The sequence below is a fragment of the Pipra filicauda genome, unplaced genomic scaffold (genome assembly GCF_003945595.2).
Source record: "Pipra filicauda isolate LSUMZ 115617 unplaced genomic scaffold, ASM394559v2 scaffold638_size211741_pilon, whole genome shotgun sequence".
NCBI lineage: Eukaryota > Metazoa > Chordata > Aves > Passeriformes > Pipridae > Pipra > Pipra filicauda.
Genome location: NW_024104796.1, coordinates 153,710 through 172,838, shown reverse-complemented (window position 1 = coordinate 172,838; position 19,129 = coordinate 153,710). Strand labels below are relative to the sequence as shown.

The window sequence follows — 19,129 nt, the reverse complement described above, 5'->3', positions numbered from 1 at the left end:
AGTGTCTCAGTGGACACCAGGCATTCAGCCAAGGTAACTGATAACATGTTGTTGCTTAAGACCACTAAGAGAATTTAGGCATTGCCCTCCGCTGCAGAGTACTTTCAAAATGAAGGTGGTTAGTAAGTTAGGAAGGTAACATAGAATTAAGAATCAATTTCAGATGAGGCAATTCAGGAGAACCTCACAGGAAACATGCCTAGATCTGGTTGTTTCTATGGGAATGGTGAGGCTGGCACCTCAAACTTTCCAACAGCAGCAGTTCCATGATGTTTACACCACCCTTTGGGACTCTATCTGTGTCCAAGCAGGAGATCTCCGGTCAGGGAACTGCATAAAGCATGACAGGAGACATGCAGAAGTGCAATCTGTTTGTGCAGTTGAAGGATCCTTTCTACTACAAATGGGCACCTGCCTTATTCCAAATATCTTTGTTGTGTCCAAGTTATCTTTATTAAAAAACAAAAGCTCAAGACAGACAGTCAATAAGCAGTGTAAGAAACAGTTCAAAATTTTTCTCTGTGCGTTATGTCACAGTAACTGCAAGAAGTGTGGTAAATGCTGCCCAAGATGACAAAACAAAGGATGAAACAGCATCTTGAGTTGCAAATTAGACTCTTCTTCTTTTAATCAGTGTTAAACACACACTTGTATCTTCTGAAGAGAAAATAGTTTAACCTGAAGAATACCTTACAGGTATAATCAACTGTTCAAGACATTTTCCCTTTCAGGGACATGCGTTTTTTTTTCCATTAGTCTTTTCATCTACAAAGTCAAAAATTTGACAGGATTATAATTTTCTGACAGCATCTCTTCTTTCATTCTAAAGCATCCATCACACTTGAAAAACTTACAGGCTTTTTGCATGTTATTAAACAAAGAAGTTCATGACAACAGAGTTATGAACATGAAAACCGTAAGAACATTAGCTTTTTTCACTTAAAGGAAAAAATACAGAAAATTCTACCTGAGAAATTATCCCTTATACGATGTAATGTTTACCAAGTTAGCAGGATTTCACATCTCTCTCTTCTTAATTAGGCAAAGCTAACAAAGTTACCATACCAACCGAAGAGCCATCAGTCATGACAAGTCGCTGCCAGAAGCTGAATAATTCACTCTGGGAGCTCCAGTGGCAGAAGAAACTGGAACTGAAGGGACTGGCAGGAAAAAGCATGCAGCACACTCCAGGACAACAGCAGGGAAGCCCCAGAGTGCACCTGGAATAATGCAGCAGTAAAACTGTCACAGGGCTGTGGCTATGCCACCTCTCCAGAACTGGACACACTTTGGACACTGCTAGAAACTGCAGATGAACAGATACAGGTTTGCTGCAAGTAAACATGAGCGCCATCCAGTGCCTTGGCACTGATTCACCAGTACTCCTGGGTCTGTAGCATGTACTGTAGTTGTAACTCACAAGCAGCTCTAGTGCCCTTGTTGTCCCCTGCACAGCAGCACTGGAACAAACTTGGACACACACTCCTTTAAAAGTGAATATCCTCCTCCAAATTGCTGAAGAAAGCTCACTTCATTAAGGAAAAGCACAATCAGAAGCAGGAGAGAGCTGTCAGGCTTCCACTTTCTTCCCATCCAAAGCCTCATGTTGCACTGACACTTCACTTTCAATTATGCTGCTGCAAATTTGATGAAGCAATTGGTATTTGTACACAGTCCTGCTGATGCTGAGAGGGAAGATCTGCAGTGCTCAGAGGCCTCTGTTCTGTAAGCCCATGTGAAACAGGAAACTATAAACAACCCCCATTTCCACCTACTTGCAAGAAAGCAGGGATAGCTCTAATTTTCTGAAACCCAGTCAAAACTTTCACAGGGAGAACATAGGAACTGAGATGTCAAAACCAGAATTTTATTCTTTTCATGGGAAATACATCCCAGCAGCATGCAACTTCATGTTCTTAAAAAAGAAAAAAGCAGATTGGAAGACATCCAATGTGGATAGTTTCTCCATCCATTCATTTAGTATTACACCGTTACCTCCTACATGTAAAGCAGGTTGGCCATGCGGATTCTATGCAACAGAAACACTCCACTCCCAAGAGCAACTTGTTGCATATTGTAGGAATGTGTCAGTCTCAAATCAAGGACATCTGAGGTACTTGTAACTCTAGTGTTTAGAAGATGAATATTCACAAGATCTCCTTTGAAAAAAGAGGGGCTTACCTGAGATTTTTCCATCTTAACCCTCTCTGAAGCTTGAGAAGTGAACAGCGAAGGTTTTGATGATCCCAGGAAAGTCTAAGCCACCTGGCCACTGTTTACACTTAAAACAGTCAACTGCCTGTATACTATAACATTTCTTCTCTATTTCCTTTGTGCAGCTTTTCTTTCAGCTTCCCTTCTCTTCATCTGCCTTTCATCTTCTCCTTTAACCACCTGGAAAATGCATGGTGAAGGTGAAAAAATACCTGTTAAGCAAAAAGAAGGTAAATGTCTCCTTAGGAAACACATGAGAAGTTACAAAAGGAACGGGTGTTGATGCCTTCGGGCAACAGGGAATCACAAGTGGACAGTTCTGAGGGCAGTAGGCATGTTGTGACAGCAGTCAGGGGTCAGTAGATCTGGATAACATCATCCCACTCGTCGACAGGCCAGACACCATTGTCCTGCACATTGGATGGGGAGCTCTTCCAGTCCCACACCTTCATAGGAACCTTCCAGTCTGGGCCATAGTTGGCTTCAACATACTGAAGGGTTTCACAGGGCACATGTACCTTGAGTTCTACAAACTCAGTCCAGCACAGAGTGAACTTTGGAAAGAAATACCTGTGTCATAATAAAAGAACACAGTCACTGGCAGAAGACTGACATAAACCTCTCAATAAGTAAGTTCAAGGAGAAAGCAAGCTGCTTATTCTAATATTTTTTCTCTTATTTCATAACTTCTTATCTATGAAATATTATTCACATACAGGACAAGGGTGTTATCAACAGTAAGTGGTGAAACTGCCTCATGTGTAGGAAGGAGCATTCTTAATTCTTTTGCTGTTTATTTCAATATCATTCTGCCACCTATAGGAAATGACTTGGTCCCTCTGTTTTTCCACTTACAAATGGGGTTAAACGGTTCCCTCTTTAGAAAGGTGTCAAGAGGGCCAGACACACTTAGAGCAGTGGAAGTTCACAGGCAGACTGCAGAGTTTAATCAGGATGACACCCTATAGGAGCACAGTGTCAGAGTTGATGTGTTAAACAAATAAATGCCAAAGTCTATGTACTGTTTCTGCAGAGGGTAACTTGCACTTCTGAAGCTCTGAAGACTTCCACAAAATAAAAAAGTGAACTTAAAACTCCTTTCCACAGATTAAAATGAAACCATAAGTACTTAGTCCTTTTGAAAAAAAGTTAAAAGATTTGTGCATTTGCATGAACTAGAACCACCCCCTCCATGTTTGTTCTTGTAAGCATAAAGTTAATTTTATTTCTAAGCTCTGAGGAAACAGTATCAGAAAATAACTCTGCTTTATGCTTTAAGTGGAGGGAAAGAACAAAGTGATCAAATATTTTCTGGATATATATCCAGAGACTACTGATTAACTTTAAACTAAACAAAAAAGCAAAAGAATGCCAGCTACTAAGGAGAAAATAAGGTAAACAAACTTTATTACTGGATTTGTGAACATCAAATAGCTATTTTGCATGAAGACAGGTTCAGAGAGTTGGGGTTATTCAGCCTGGAGGAGGTTACGGGTAGAACTTGAAGCAGCCCTACAGCACCTAAAAGGGGCTTAGGAGAGAGCCAGAGAGGGACTTCTGACAAGGGCATATAGGGATAGGACAACAGAGAATGGTTTTGAACTGAAAGAAGCAGTATTAGATCAGACATTAAGAAGAAATTCTTCCCTGTGAGGGTGGCGAGGCCCTGGCACAGGTTGCCCAGAGAAGCTGTGGCTACCCCATCCCTGGAAGTGTCCAAGGCCAGGTTGGACAGGGCTTGGAGCAACCTGGTCTGGTGGAAGGTGTCCCTGCCCATGGCAGGGGGTTGGAATGAAATGATCTTTAAGGTCCCTTCCAAGTCAATCTGTTCTGTGATTCTCTTCAGCTATTACTAACCCAGGAAATAATTAATTTGTCAGAAATCAGTGGACATGTATTAAAAAAAAAAAAGTTATCAGCAAACCACTGAAATGATATATCCTCCAGATAGAAAGCTCTGAATAATAATTCTATGGAGAACATACAGGTAACTTAAATAAACTAATCTGCAAATTAAAAAGTCAGTTGGAATTTTTACCCAAATAATTACTTAACTATTACTAAAAATCTGATGTTTACACTGACTGAAGAAAAACAATGCTTTTCAGTATTGCTTCATACTGCTGGAATCCTTGCTCACCATTTCCTCATGCCAAGTTGCTGGGACAAGGCTCTGGTACATACACAGTACTCACAATTTTTTTTCTTCCAATTTCAGTTTTATCAATCTTTGGACATGAAAGCACTGAAAGGATTAGACACAAAGTCCTCTTAGTTAAAAACCTACAGAATTAACTCATTTTAAGGATTAAAGCCTAAAGTACAGATCTGATTCCCAGAGTCAGTTTTTGTAGATACTTATTCTCTGCTGGAGAATGCAACAAACAGGAGGTCTCAACTGCTGCAACTCCAAGACAAGATAAGGAAGATGCACATCCCTGTTTGTGTCTGCAATGCTGGGAAAGTATTTCTGTACATGGGAGTGCAAAACACACAGGCTGTGAGGTTTGGAAACCAGCTTTCCCAGGAAATAGACTAAAATGGACTATGAAAAGATACTTTAGAGACTAAATGAGAGAAGATGCAGTTTTCCACGCTTTCATGTGGCAAGATGTATAGAAAGTATGCTTTCGCAAATATTTGGCTTTCTGAAGAGAAAATCTTTTACATTTCAGGTTTAAAAACATAAATATCTTAGAAGAGAAATTCCACCCTTCTGTGTGATGATCTAGTAGCAACCAATATGTCTTCTGATATCACATAATCAGCTAGTGAGATTCCTTTAAATTGTTAGAGTGGATTTAGGATTCAGCAGGACCAAACAATCACTTCTCTTTTGACTGACCTCCTCACTTTACCTTCCTCCAAAATTTTGACAGGGCTAAAGACTGGAATTATTTGGCTAAGAATTCTGAACAGCTATGTTCTGTCAGGGCTCGGGGCCTTTATAATGGTAAACAAGCAGTTTTCTTGCTCTTTTTCTGTATTCATTAAACTAAGACTAAGAAGCACTAGCTCAGAATTAGAGGGTTGGCTTCCTTACACTCCTATGCCTAAGCAAACTTATTATCTAGTTCTTATTGAATTAGAAAGCCACGTTTGTAACCTTTAAGAATTAAGAAACTAAGACAAGGACTCAGACACTATCACCAACTGGATGTTCTGCCACAGTGTTCACTAAGTTCCTATTAGACAAATATAAGCAAATACAGTTCAGGCAAAATATAAAAGATGGAGCAGATCATCCTAAGTGCAATCACACAGCACCTCCAGGATGGACAAGGGATCAGACCCAGCCAACACGGGTTTAGGAAGGACAGGTCCTGTCTGACCAACCTGATCTCCTTTTATGATCAGGTGACCTGCCTGCTGGATGAGGGGAAGGCTGTGGATGTGTCTACCTGGACTTCACCAAGGCCTTTGACACCATCTCCCACAGCATTCTCCTGGAAAAGCTGCAGCCCATGGCTTGGACAGGGGCACTCTGTGCTGGGTTAGGAACTGGCTGCAGGGCTGAGCCCAGAGAGTGCTGGTGAACGATGCTGCATCCAGTTGGCAGCTGGTCACTAGTGGTGTCCCCCAGGGATCAGTGTTGGGACCAGTCCTGTTGAATATCTTTATGGATGATTTAGATGAAGGGACTGAATCGACCATCAGCAAATTTGCAGATGACACTAAGTTGGGGGGGAGTGTCGATCAGCTGGAAGGCAGGAGGGCTCTGCAGAGGGACCTGGACAAGCTGGAGAGATGGTCTGACTCCAGTGGGATGAGGTGCAACAAGGCCAAGTGCTGGGTCCTGCACTTTGGCCACAACAACCCCATGCAGCGCTACAGGCTGGGCACAGAGTGGCTGGAGAGCAACCAGGCAGAAATGGAGTTGGGAGTTTGGATTGACAGGAAGCCAAACATGAGCCAGCAGTGTGCCCAGGTGGCCAAGAAGGCCAAGGGCATCCTGGCCTGGATCAGGAACAGTGTGGCCAGCAGGACCGGGGAAGTGATTCTTCCCCTGTACTCAGCGCTGGTGAGGCCACACCTGGAGTGCTGTGTCCAGCTCTGGGCCCCTCAGTTCAGGAAGGATATTGAGGTGCTGGAGCAGGTCCAGAGAAGAACAACAAGGCTGGTGAAGGGATTGGAGCACAAGTCCTGTGAGGAGAGGCTGAGGGAGCTGGGGTTGTTCAGCCTGGAGAAGAGGAGGCTCAGGGGAGACCTCCTCACTCTCTACAACTCCCTGAAAGGAGGTTGTAGCCAGGTGGGGGTTGGTCTCTTCTCCGAGGCAGCTATCAGGGAGACAAGAGGGCACGGTCTTAAACTGTGCCAGGGGAGGTTTAGGTTGGATATTAGGAAGAAATTCTTTACAGAGAGGGTAATCAGGCATTGGAATGGGCTGCCCAGGGAAGTGGTGGATTCTCCGTCCCTGGAGGTTTTTAAGATGAGACTGGATGTGGCACTTAGTGCCATGGTCTAGTAACCACAGTGGTAGTGGATCAAGGGTTGGACTTGATGATCTCAGAGGTCCCTTCCAACCCAGCTGATTCTATGATTCTATGATAATCCTACAGAAATCCTACAGAAGTCAGCAAGGTTTTAAATTAGTCTGCAACTGTCTCCTTCTTAGTGAAGGTGGGTGATGGAAAGAAACAAATTTAACTAAGAAAACGTATATTCAGTTTGCTGACTAGATTAGGAAGCTGTTGCTCATTTAATACTGAAGGGTATGAAACCAGGATCCTATTCAAAATTCCATTTTCACAACATGAACAATAAGTAGTCATGTGCATTGCTGTCACAACACTACAGTCAATAAAGTATTCCAAATCATTACCTTAAAATTCCAAATTATGGGGTTTACTTTGCAAGGACAGTTGAGGTTTTTTTGCCATGTCTCCTCGTTACGATAGTTGCCTAAGGATTCATTTTCTACTGCAAAATTGATTTGTGTTTTAGAGATTTCTTTCTCATCTTGGTGTTTATGTAACTTTGGAGCTTGTCACAGTCAGATAAGATCTGCCTGATACATGATATGCCAGCACTGCTTTGGATTTCCCGAGCCCAGCACCTCTCTAGTAAAGCACAGGACTGTTCTCTTTCTAGTACCCTGGTCTCAGAGTGCAAAATCTCCACAACACAAAAAATGCCAACACTAAACAGTAACTTCAATTTCTTTCCTATCAGTGGTACAAATCCAGTTCTTACTTAAATTTCTTGCCCGATTTGGCCTGAGTTCCTCCATTCCATATGTGGTCCTCCTCTTCATAGAAGAAAAAAACATCAAGTTTCACATCCTCTTCTCCCTGGAAAGAGAGTTCCAAGCTGTCTTCCACCTGCAAGACAAAAATACACAATGTATATACACATAAAAATACAAGGCAACTTTCATCAGCAGGTCAGAAAACAAAATTATTTTCATCAGATATACAGGGTGACTCCTATCCTAAGTGAAGAAAACACACTAATTGTGCCATTTTTTAATGCCTTAAGAACCTTAGAAATTTCTTTGCACCTCAGTGGAGCTACCTTCCCTTTCTTCCCTTTAGCTCCAAAAGCTTCAGCACCATCTCCTTGCCTTCTGCTACAAGCAAAATAATCTCAGTGCCAATCCTCCCAATATGACAAGGCCCATCCAATCTCAGGGACTAAATTCTGCTTTATGTTTCCTCAGCACCATTGACACAGATGAGACCCCTTTAAAACTCATTAAACACTTCTGAGGTGAAATTCAGACCACCCAAAGCTGAAGCTATTAAGAAGGGTATTTTCTCACACATAGTCCAAGAGAACACACAAAAATCAGCAATTCTTTGTTTAGGTAAAACCCTACTGAAGTAAGCATCTGATGACGAGATTTCAGACACCCACTTCTACACAAGTGATCTGCAACTGTACTCAAACTTACAAACCTACATGAAGTAAAGTGTTCATTATCTCTGTACCTTGCCAAATTTGTGCTTCAGTGGCAATCCTGCCTTCTGAAAGGCTGGAATGATTTCTGCTTTGTAGTCCCTTATAAAGATTCCCAAATCCACATCTTTGCTGTGAGGAATGATATTGCACTGTCTATACCAGCCTAAGGGGGAGAAAATAAACCAGAAAAAAATTAAGTTTAATTGAGGAACATGAATTCAGTAGAACAAAAGCAACATAAAAATGAATTGCCATGAGGTCACCAGGCAGAAGTCTTTGATTGAGGCCATAAACAAGACTTCTGCCTTTCTCTAGTTTGAAATGAACCACAAAGAAAACAAATGTTACTGCACTTGCAGTCACAGCTCTTTCCCCCCAGAAAGCCAAGAATGAGAGAGAAAGCACTAACTCTTTCAAAGATAAAATATCTTCATTTTTCTAATCTAAATGTCTTTATAGAAAAAAATATTCTTTATCTGGACCCAAATCTAATCAGCAATGAACAGCTACAGGGCAAGAGCTGTGCTTCTGATTTGCAACCATTGTTTTATAGAGCATCCAAGATGTTAATCATCTTCCAATCACCACTGCAAAAGAGAAAGACAAGAAGTGGGACACCCTTTTGCCTGTTTCATTAAGGGAGCTTTTAGTAACTTCATTCAGAAAATTATATTCCCCAGGATTAAAAAATACAAGTCAAATGTGCACACACAAGTTTTCACATACTGTTTCAGTAACAAAAGAATCCTCACCAGGGATAAGGTACTACTTCCATGTTCAGTAGAACTGAAAGCTTGCATTACCTACTCTAATAGGCTCACATTGTATTAGAAGATGGTTTTTAAAAATAAATAAACATGAACTATGTTTTAAAAGTCAGTGATATGCATTAAATTGGATGGGGAGAAAAATCAGGCAAGTCTACATGTACAGCAGAAATATGTGTCCGTCACTGGGTTTCCCCACCAGCATTTCAGTAAATTCCAAGTCACACAAATTAGGGAACTGTTGATTACTTTCTAGCAGTGATGAACACAACAAAGATAACTGTCAAAATTAAATACTTCAGTGGAAATTTGCCCAGCATCTCCAGGGCTCAGGTTTCTAAAGAAAGCATTTTGTCCAGAGCAAAAAGGCCTATTTCAATACAGCTAATGCCACATATTACCTTCCAACCCAGTACATTTGGCATCTGCTGACATCACAAGTAATGGAGGATGAAATGTTGAAAATTTCAGATGAGATTAAAAATGCAACACAACACAAATGTTTTACCAAGGCATGTTCCACTGCTCAGCCAGAACTTTACTCCCAAGTTATTGAGTGTCAGGGCAGCCAGGTGAAGCAAGGATTTTGCTTTTATTCTGAATTCCACTGCATCAAGAGAGGCATCATCAGGATACAACTGGAAGGCAAAGGAAGAGTACGAAAGTTATTGTCAGAGAGCAAACATGTCCCTTCATTCTTTTTAGTGTCCCAAGGAAAAATTACTTTAAAAAATTTACTTATCTAATATCTGGGCTAGTATCTGGTTTTACATATGCAGTCCAGTTTGAGACCATGCACTGAAATGGCAAGTTTAAATTTAAACTCTGGAACCTCAACCTTCAGTATTTCCAAACCAGCAGAATGCAAATTCACAGTAGAGTAGGTTAAGAAAATACATATTAGACACTGATTCTCATCATTTTGCAGCAACATGGATGAGCCCTCGTTCTGCACATGCTGAAGTCAATAACCTGAGCCCCGGGGGAAGAGAGGGCCAGAATCAGTCCCCTTCGGCACATTAAGGCTTTTCCAACCTCCAGGACTCCGTGATTAGTTTATCTGGCGCCACCAAGTGTTAAAACTGGATGTTCAATGTTAAGGAAAAACGGCCACGGAGTAAACACCATGAACACAAATCCCTGAACATCTTCCAGCCACACCTGTGGCAGGATCTGCAAAGTCAAAAATCAGCACTTTGTCAGTGCAAAGCCAAAATCACAACGGCAGGCTGGGCAAATGTCACCAAGTATAACAAAGGCACTACACACCACTCAGCCTCATGGCTGATTTCTTGAAGAGCTCTTGGGCAACAAACGGCTGAAATGAATATTTTCTAAACAGGTGCCACCTGCTTATCTCAGTATTCAAACTCCAGCAAAGTTCAATAAACATTCAAAGCCACATTTTCTCTGCCTGGAGGTGAATATTGCCTGGAGGCTCCAGAGCTGAAGGGGAATAGACCTTCCTGCCTTTCACATGAGAAGTGACAACACACCCTGGGGTAAAGTGACTGTCCTGCTACATGTACAGGAAACTACAGCCCATTAGACTGAACAAAAATGCTCCCTTTCCCCAAGACATAAAGGACTGAAGAATGGAGCCTCCACTGTCCTTTTTTCCCCTTTCATGAACTCAGAGATGGCTCAGATTCAGTGACCTGATTCTGCCTCCACAGTCTTAATTGTTTAATTGTCTTAATTAATTAACTCTTGATCACTTTATAACTCGTGTCCCCTTTCAAGTTACAAGGACAAAATGCTGCCCAGACTGCAGCAGAAACTTTTCTACTATGTACTAAATCAGCTAGTAATATAATGCTCTAAATAGTGGTAAACCCATTAGCTTACATAGTCAAAAAAGCAATGAAATAAGTCACTTTGGAATAAATATACCATTTCAAATGAGCCAAATGAAGAACATGAAACTGCAGCACATAGTTCAAAAAATGTAAAGTGAAACACTACACAAAACTTTGAGAATTGCCATAAGAAAAGTTTTCAGCCACAAAGATACACAAGATGTTACTCTTATTTACATGAGACCTATTTAACAGTAACAGTGTGAGAACTATGGACATGTTGGTTCCCTCATAATCTTTAGGTAAAGTTTTGATTTTATTACCACTTAAACTCTGTGGAATGAGAATCAGGGTCTGTGTTTAAGCTTTAGGTATGCAAACAGTCCCATTCAGGCAAACAGTAAACTGTTCCTAGGTTTGAATCAATCAGTGAGAACACACATTACATCCTAGAGACACAACCTGATTACCACTAACCTGCAAGAAAGCCCGAGCTTCTCTGTACCTACATTCAAGGAATCTAGAGTGTGACATCTCCTCTAGAAAACTGGACGGATTTTTTGGGATTTGAACTTTTAAGTCATCGATGAAAACATGCAGAAGTTCTGGTCTGCAGGGAAAGGAAGATAACACATTACCCCATTTAATTCCCTTAAAAACCACAAGGCGCTTCTTCCTCTAACTCCAGTTAAAATCTTAATGCACACTACAGGCAGTGGTTCCTTTGTCCAAACGCAACCAAACCCAACTATATTAAAAAAAAGGCAACATGAGCTTCAACAAATTCCCCATACCCTTCAAAAATATTGTTTAAAAAGAATTTCTATGCCTACAAGCCCATAGTTAATTTGTCAGATCACTGATTCCTTTACTGACTCACAACTTGCACTGAATTTGTTCAGAAATGTTTAGTGCATTTGAAAATTCAGGCTATTTGGTTAGTTGTCTAAGTGTGGGATGCACTTAAGAACCAAATTTTACCCTGTACTTTAAGGCTATTTGCTTTTAAAAATTAGAAAAGAATCCCCTCAGAACATTAAGAGCATGAATTAGATCCAGTGGTTGGCACATGTCTTTATGGTACGAATGTCACCTCTCTTTATTCAATTTTTTTACCACGGATTATTTAGACTGTTCCTGAATGGATTTCTGTTGTTTCCCCTTTTCATTTAATGTCCCATACCCACACTCAACTTTTGGATACACTGTGATATCTATATAATATATCTATCTATAATAAATTTTTTGCCACTTCTACTTCACCCCTGTGTTGATAGCACAGATGGCTATCAAAAGATTTCAAACTTCTAAATATATAAATGGTAAACCACTGACCATAGCAGAAGATCCTCTGGTACCTCAGTCATGACTGCTCTTACTTTTCTCACCTTTCTGTCTGCTTCAATCTGGCTGCAGAGCAACTTGCTCTAAAATGTAGCTCTTAATTTATGAATAGTGTGAAGCTCTTGTTTTCAGGTAAATCAGAATTGGATTTACCTCCATATCTTATTTTACCTCCACTTTATGGTTCTGAATTACACATGAGGTAAGTTTTACAACCTGGCTCCAGGAAAGAGTGTAGTTTTATACACAGAAGTTATTTTGGAAGTGTTATTATGGCTTTTTACTTCCCCTCTTCCAAACTCACTTCTCATACGCTCCAGGGTAGCGACCAAAGTGGAGTTTCCGGAAAGGTACAAACTTTCTGTCCATGTGCTGCTTGAGCCTCAGGGGTCCATGCCACAGGTAATTTCCACTTCTCTCATAGAAGACCACCAGGTGAATGGCATGAGATGCAAGCTTGAATATGTAGTGCAAGGGAATTTCCATTCCAGACAGGTCATCCATCCCATCCAAGCGGGGGTCCTTGTTTATAATCTTTAGCCACTGGAACCCCATTTTCTCAGCAGTTCTAAAAAGACCCACCTAAAAAACGAGAGAGGCAGGAGCTGGGGTAGGTTGAAGATTAGAAAAATAAACACTGAATGCTAAATTGCTTACTATTAACTGACATTATTACCCATTTTCATTTTTTTATCAGACTTAAGCACAAATGAATTGAAAATTTCTAAGATGAAGATCAACAGCCACAAGCAACTCCAACCACCTTATTTCCTTAAATTTTGTCCTTCAAACTATTCAGTAAAACAACAAATAAACATTGTAAGCCATGCCTGGACTAGGTTTGCTCCTTGCCATAGCACCCTTCGCTGCATTCTCAAACCATTCTCTACAATTACTCTTCTGCCAAACTTGGTGTTCTTAAGTCCTTGAATAACAACACCACTAATACAAAAAATACTACTGCAAAATCTTCTTTTATAAAGCAAATAAATATTTGTCTGAATCTCACCAAACACAGAACACTGCACTAGGTAACAGGGTTTCATATTTCCATAGAAAAAGGGAAAGAAACTCCGGCTGATAAGAAAAGGGCCAATCAGCATCTGAAAATCCTTCCAATTGCCCTTCCTTGAAATGTTTTATATAAGCATTATCAGTTTCTCTTCTGGATGCTACAGATATCAGTGAACCACAAAGGAATGGGGAGATGGATTTATATCAGTGTGCTGCCACACAAACTTATTCCTTTACAGTCATGGGTAAAACAACTGCTAATCAAGTTCAGAGTGACACTACTCTTGAGTTCTTCAGTGAAATAGTAACAGACCATTTCTGTCTCCTGCTTTTTCTATTTAAAAAAAAAAAAAAGCAAAAAGCAGTTTGTCAATGGTATCTTTAGTCTGTACAAATTAAATCTAATAAATATTTCCAGATTAGACTTAATTGATGAGATAATCTTAGATTCAATTTTGTCCTTCATCACGAACTACATCTCTATTTGTAACACATCCAATAAAAAAAAACTCCTAACACCAAAGAGAAGCAGAGGTACCAATGATTTAAGTGAAATGGTACTAAGTACAAGGATGTACTAAAAGAAATGTAAACCAGCAGACTACGATCATCTTTACAGTCTTGTCACATCAATACCTGCATTTCCTCCTTGACAAATCCCCAAACTCCAGATTTATAACAGCTGCACCTACATCACAGACTTAAGGTCGTCCTTCTTCCTTTCTAACAGATCTTTTTTCTTTTCTTTTTGTGTGGCCTCTTATTGCAAGTGTTTATGAATATTCTAAGAACTTCAAGCTCTCTGTAAATGACCCTTAATGCATCCAGGCTAGTACCTGGATAACTTTTACTTTAAAACAAAGTTTCCTCTGCCTAAAATATTACTACAAAATGAATTCAGACGCTTTCATACAAACAGGAAAGTACTATGTCACAGCATCACAGAACAGCTGAATGCATTACATAAATGTGTACTGCAGATAGACACTTACTTCGTGTTTCCATGTTTTGTCCAGTAGTGCAAACGTAGTGAAGTCTCTCGAAGCACAGAAATACTTGCATTCTGGACTGGGGCCATCAGGAGAGCTTCTGATCTGCTCAATGTCTTTATCAACCAGTCCCAGAATCAAAGGATCAATCAAATACACTGGAATATTATGGCTGGATATTAAGCCTAGGAACTTCCTAACAACGTGCTATTTGACAGAGGACAGAAACACCATCTTTAAGCATACAGAGGTCAATGTTAAACACTAATATTATATATATAACATTCAAACTCTGACAGAGAGAAGAAAACTCAAACCACTGAAAGGAGATGTTATCTCCTAATAACATCTGCTGAGTGTACATTTTACTTCCACAAACTGTGCAAATGGAAGTTTTCTCTTTCATAAGAACAGACTGCTCTCAGGCTTTTCAGGTCTCTAGGACTAGAGTAAAAACCTCCCAGTTTCAGTTAGAACTTTCTACGGCTCTGGAGTGTTAGACTAGAGAAAGAATTCTAGGTTAAACTCAAGATTTTTTCCAACTCTAGACTGAGTTGGAAAGCACTTGAATAAACCAGAGATTACAGAATGAGATGTGATGTATATGTGGCTGCTGAGGGAGCTGTCTGCTGTAATTTCAAGGTTTCTCTGCAACATCTTTAAAGGTCTTAGTGATCAGGAGCTGTTCTGAGAAAAGGCACATCTTGTGCCATCTTTAAAAAGGAGGATCTGGGGAACTCTGGTCACCTTAAACTCAACCCCCAGGAAGCTTCTGGAGCAACAGCTCCTGTAAAGTCCCATCCAAACACATAAAGGACAAGGATGTGTCTGGGAAAGCCAGACAAAGGCACACTGCACATAACCACAAGGCAAAGGCCATGGACACTGTTCACACCAGGACTTTTCCAAGGCTTTTGATTCAATCCCAAACAGGGAGCCCAGACCTCAGGTACAAGGACTGCTGTACATGTGGGAGGACTGACTGAGAAGGTAGGATGCAAGTACTAAGGGGTTAAAAGCTGTACCAGTCTCTGTACCATCTCTGTGCCTGATGAGACGATTTATTAACTTGACTCAGTGGAGAATTTTAACTAAGCTCATTTAAATGTCTGTGGCACACAGATGGCATTGACAGCAGTCATAGTCATCTTACTATTTAAAATGTAGCTGATGTATTCAACTATAATGTTTAAACTTAATGGCTTAGAAGCTCTGGCTTCAGAGAGATGTGAAAACACAAGGACAGGATGTGGGTGACCAACAGAGTTTTGGCAGCAGCACTACCTGTGTGGTACAGGCAGAAGCAAGGCCACCCTCTTAGTGATTTCAGTTACATGGAGCTAAAAGGTAATCGATGTGCTCACAATATACCTGTAACTAGAACTGGCAGATAAGACTTATGACAGGAAGCAAATCTGCGCAAAAGTGTCTACTTCTCCTCCCTTACGCCGTCACTTCTCTAGGAAAACAGATGCTTTCAGTTGAAACTTAAATAGCTGGTAGAAAGAGATGGCCTTGATGTCAAGCCATCAAGAGAAACACATTGAAACAGAGTATTCTGGACACATCACTGATGTGGCCACTTTCTCCACTGGCCCTGGAGAAAGCAGTGGGTCCCTGGCAGGACCGTGGAACATTCTGCTGTGTCACTGATGATGTGCTAAGAGCCAGTTAAACCTTGAGGATAACGCTGCCCACAGACTGGGAGCTGACTGTGACACCCAACACCAAGGGATGTCATCTCCAAGAACGGTGAGACATTCCTGGCACAAGCAAGCAGCCCATGGAGCAGCTGGTCTGGATTATGTCCAGGAGGAGCTCTTAACTGGAGCACCTTCCCTCTTGCTCAGCAGAAACAGGGCCTTTAAATGGCTATTTTGCTAACTAGCAACATTATCATGTTGCATTTGGACTGAAAGGCAGCCAGCTCCCAGCACATCCTTCCCTTTATCCATCTATTCTGTTTTTCCACTGGGAGATCAGTTAAAAGACTTCTGTAAGAGTGTTTCCAAACAAATCCTAAGTACAAATATGATAACTGAGCTTCCCATTCCACCCCAAGGGTGAGGTGATGTGTTGGCTGTGCTCAATCCTGCAAACGTTAAGCAGGACACAGCAACAACAACAACAAAAAAATCTCATTTCAAGTACCTAATGGCATCCCTGGCATTGGGTTATGAGGACTGAAATTGTTTATATTATTATTATTATTATATAGAACTATATCAAGAGGGAAGAGACTTGGACCCTGAGTTTGCAATTCCATGTGAGTTCTTGATGAGACCTGGGGAAGAGCTGTATGAACCAATGGCATGTACATACCCATCTAGTGCTGTCCTGGCCTGACTGGCTTCCTCTGACTTTGGAAAAAGTTGCTCCATTCTAGTAAAAAAAAAAAAAAGATAGGGAGGAGGAGAGAGAAAGATGAGAAAAAAACCCAAAGTTTCAGCTGAATCCTTGCTTAGGATTCCTTAAAAAGACATTCATGGACATTTATCCAAGTAAGCACTTTAGAGTTATAGCTGTGGTTTTGCCTCTGGTCACTCAAGTACAGCACTGAATGTGAAATCATAAACAACTTCCCTGGATTGGTATATTTAGAAGTACAACACAAGCCTCGGGGACCTCCAGACATGTAGGGATTGTGTGATGAGGCCTCAGGTTTCCAAGTCAGTATGCCAGTAAACATAAAATAGGGAGATGACAAACACTACCAGGCAAATACCACTGGGGGAGAGAGACAGCAGGACTGTGCCTCAGTCTTTCCAGGTGTAATTCTAGACAATTTAATCCTAAAGATAAAGGTCAGGGCAGCTTGTGGCTCGGCTTTTAAGCTTTTCAAAAGTAGGAAGAATTTCTCATTCATGGCCTTGACGTTTAACCATCAGAAACTGAAGAAAGAAGTCAAAGGTTGCAGTACCACCTGGCACCAAAAACTGCCTGCATTAATTAATTAAGGAAAAAAAAAACAACAAACCCCAAAGTCAGGAAACTTGATACCCACACAGTTCTTCTGTAAAAATAAAAAGAGTTCCTCTGTTGCAACTGTAAACTATGAAAACACCTGAGTAATTAATTTACAGTAACATTTACCTAATTTACAGTAATAATGAACTCTTTCTGTTACAAGAAAATCACTCGCCTGAGCATTCCAGGTATAAAAAGCAGGTATAAAAAGCATTCCCGGTATAAAAAAGCAGGTATAAAAAGCATTCCTGGTATAAGAACAGGACTTAATCTGTAATATGGAGAAAATTATGAACACTGAGACACAAAGCACTGAAACTGCAGAAAACGTTGGGTTTTCTGTCCAGGACACCAGTGTTGAAAAACCTGTGGCCAACAGGTGACCAACCAAGGGTCCTGGTTTGACTTCAGTTTTCATATAAAAGTCTTCGAACAAGAGTTGAGACTTAAAACCCGTGGCGGCTTAGCGCTCGAGCACCATTCCCATGGGATGCCCCTGGATGACACAGTGACTTGGATAATGGGCTGACAACCGAAACCTGACTGTACCCCTGCTACCAGACACTGTCTCCTCGCCCACACTGCGGGAACTTCGAGCCGCCCCAGGGAATTACGGGGGGGGTGGGGGGAAGGGGGCGGGATCAACGCCCACAAAGCCCCTCGACGACGGCAGTGACCACCCACTGACGCCCGAGGCAGCGCTTCCTTACCTTCTGCGACAGGTAGAACTTGTAGTAGCAGAGCTGGAAGAGCAGGAACACGAGGCTGGCCAGCGACAGGAGCGCCAGCACCGCGTTCCTGTTGATTTTCTGCATTGGGAGCCCCTGGAGCGCTCGGAACCCGCCTGCCCGGCTGCCCTCACCGCACAGCGGCTTCATGCCGTAAGGCGCCCCCGCCGCAAAGCCTCGTGACACGTCGTAAAGCCGCCTCCTCTCGCCGTCGTAAAGCTCCCCCAACCACCACCCCAAAACCCCCCCAAACACGCCCCGGATAAAAAAAAGAGAACGGAGGCACATGGAGGTTCTAGGATTTCTGTATTAGTACAAAACATCGTGTCACACACGCACGCCCCCCTGCCCTGCGACCACCGCCCTTCTCCCCCCGCCCCGCTCCATCCCCGGTCCAGGGATGCTCGGTCACAGGGGCCACTGAGACACGGGGGACCACCGGGCTCTGCTCCGAGGGGAACACACGCCCAGGCTCCTCCCTGCCACAAACAAAGTGATACTGGGGGACAACACCAACACAAGTCACCCCACGACCACCGTCCCCACCAACAACCACCGTCCTTCAACTAAAACACTGACAAAGCCCAATATTCTTTCAGATTATTCCCCCAGTCTTCATATGAAACACAGGACGAGGAAGGAAGCAGGATTTATACACTGGCCTCTGCTTTTTTTTGTGTAGAGGGCGGCTAAGAAATGAACCTGTCACCTCTTGCCATTTATTTAATATTTGGTGTTTGCAGAAGCACCTATATCCCCTGGATGTTTTTTTTTTTTAAATCATCCTGACACTGACATCCGTTGTTGCAGTTCATACAGTTTTTCTTCATACTGTTTTCCACAGAATCAAATGGGAGCTACACTCGCAATATATTAAGAGCTCAAGGGGAAACCCTTTAGTTCTTCACAAGTTGTGAAATTGTTTTAACTCTGAAAGATTACCAGCAATCATTACTAAAAACAAAACAAAACAAAAAAAACCAAAACAAACAAACAAAAACAAAAACAAAAAAAAACACAAAAAAAAAAAACAAAAAAAAAAAAAAGAAAATTGAACTCCTCCTTTTGGTCACAGAGCAGAAAATTTCTGTTTTGCCACCACACAGCATCAGCTCCAGAGCAAAGAGTCTGGGAGTATTAAGCACAACATGCCTGGTAGCTTCAACCACAGACATTCAAAAGGTCTAATCCACTGCCAAAGAACAACCCCTCAAACCCCTGAAACAGATTCACATAGAAAAAAGGTAACCCCCTGGGCTCCAGGTGTCCCTCTCCAGCTGCAGGTACAGAACTTGCACCAGCTGCAACAAAACATCACTGGAAGCAGTGTGGCATCGCTCATCTTTGTATGATGATGGGTACTGAGAGACACTAGTTCAAGGAAAAAAAAACAGTCTAAAAAAATC

The 19,129-nt window shown here is 41.6% G+C and overlaps 1 protein-coding gene across 1 annotated transcript; it reads right to left on the bottom strand.

Moving 5' to 3' along the window:
* Positions 1-419: 419 nt before the first annotated feature.
* Positions 420-17,893, bottom strand: FKTN (fukutin). Its single transcript, XM_027722885.2, has 9 exons — positions 17,706-17,893; positions 16,351-16,410; positions 14,032-14,235; positions 12,330-12,607; positions 11,159-11,291; positions 9,391-9,520; positions 8,145-8,278; positions 7,408-7,535; positions 420-2,784 (listed from the first exon to the last, which is right to left on the bottom strand). Exons 1-9 carry the CDS (start codon positions 17,871-17,873, stop codon positions 2,571-2,573), a joined length of 1,449 nt encoding a protein of 482 aa, XP_027578686.1. The 5' UTR covers positions 17,874-17,893; the 3' UTR covers positions 420-2,570.
* Positions 17,894-19,129: the final 1,236 nt, after the last annotated feature.

What these genes read in the sequence shown, in the direction of transcription:
- FKTN (XM_027722885.2), bottom strand. Translation starts at nt 17,873, where the DNA reads ATGAAGCCGCTGTGCGGTGAGGGCAGCCGGGCAGGCGGGTTCCGAGCG. An exon ending in GCCAGGACAGCACTAGATGG is followed by an intron (nt 14,236 to 16,350) that starts GTATGTACATGC and finishes TCTGTCAAATAG; the next exon opens with CACGTTGTTAGGAAGTTCCT. An exon ending in AAGCTCGGGCTTTCTTGCAG is followed by an intron (nt 9,521 to 11,158) that starts GTTAGTGGTAAT and finishes TTTGCCTTCCAG; the next exon opens with TTGTATCCTGATGATGCCTC.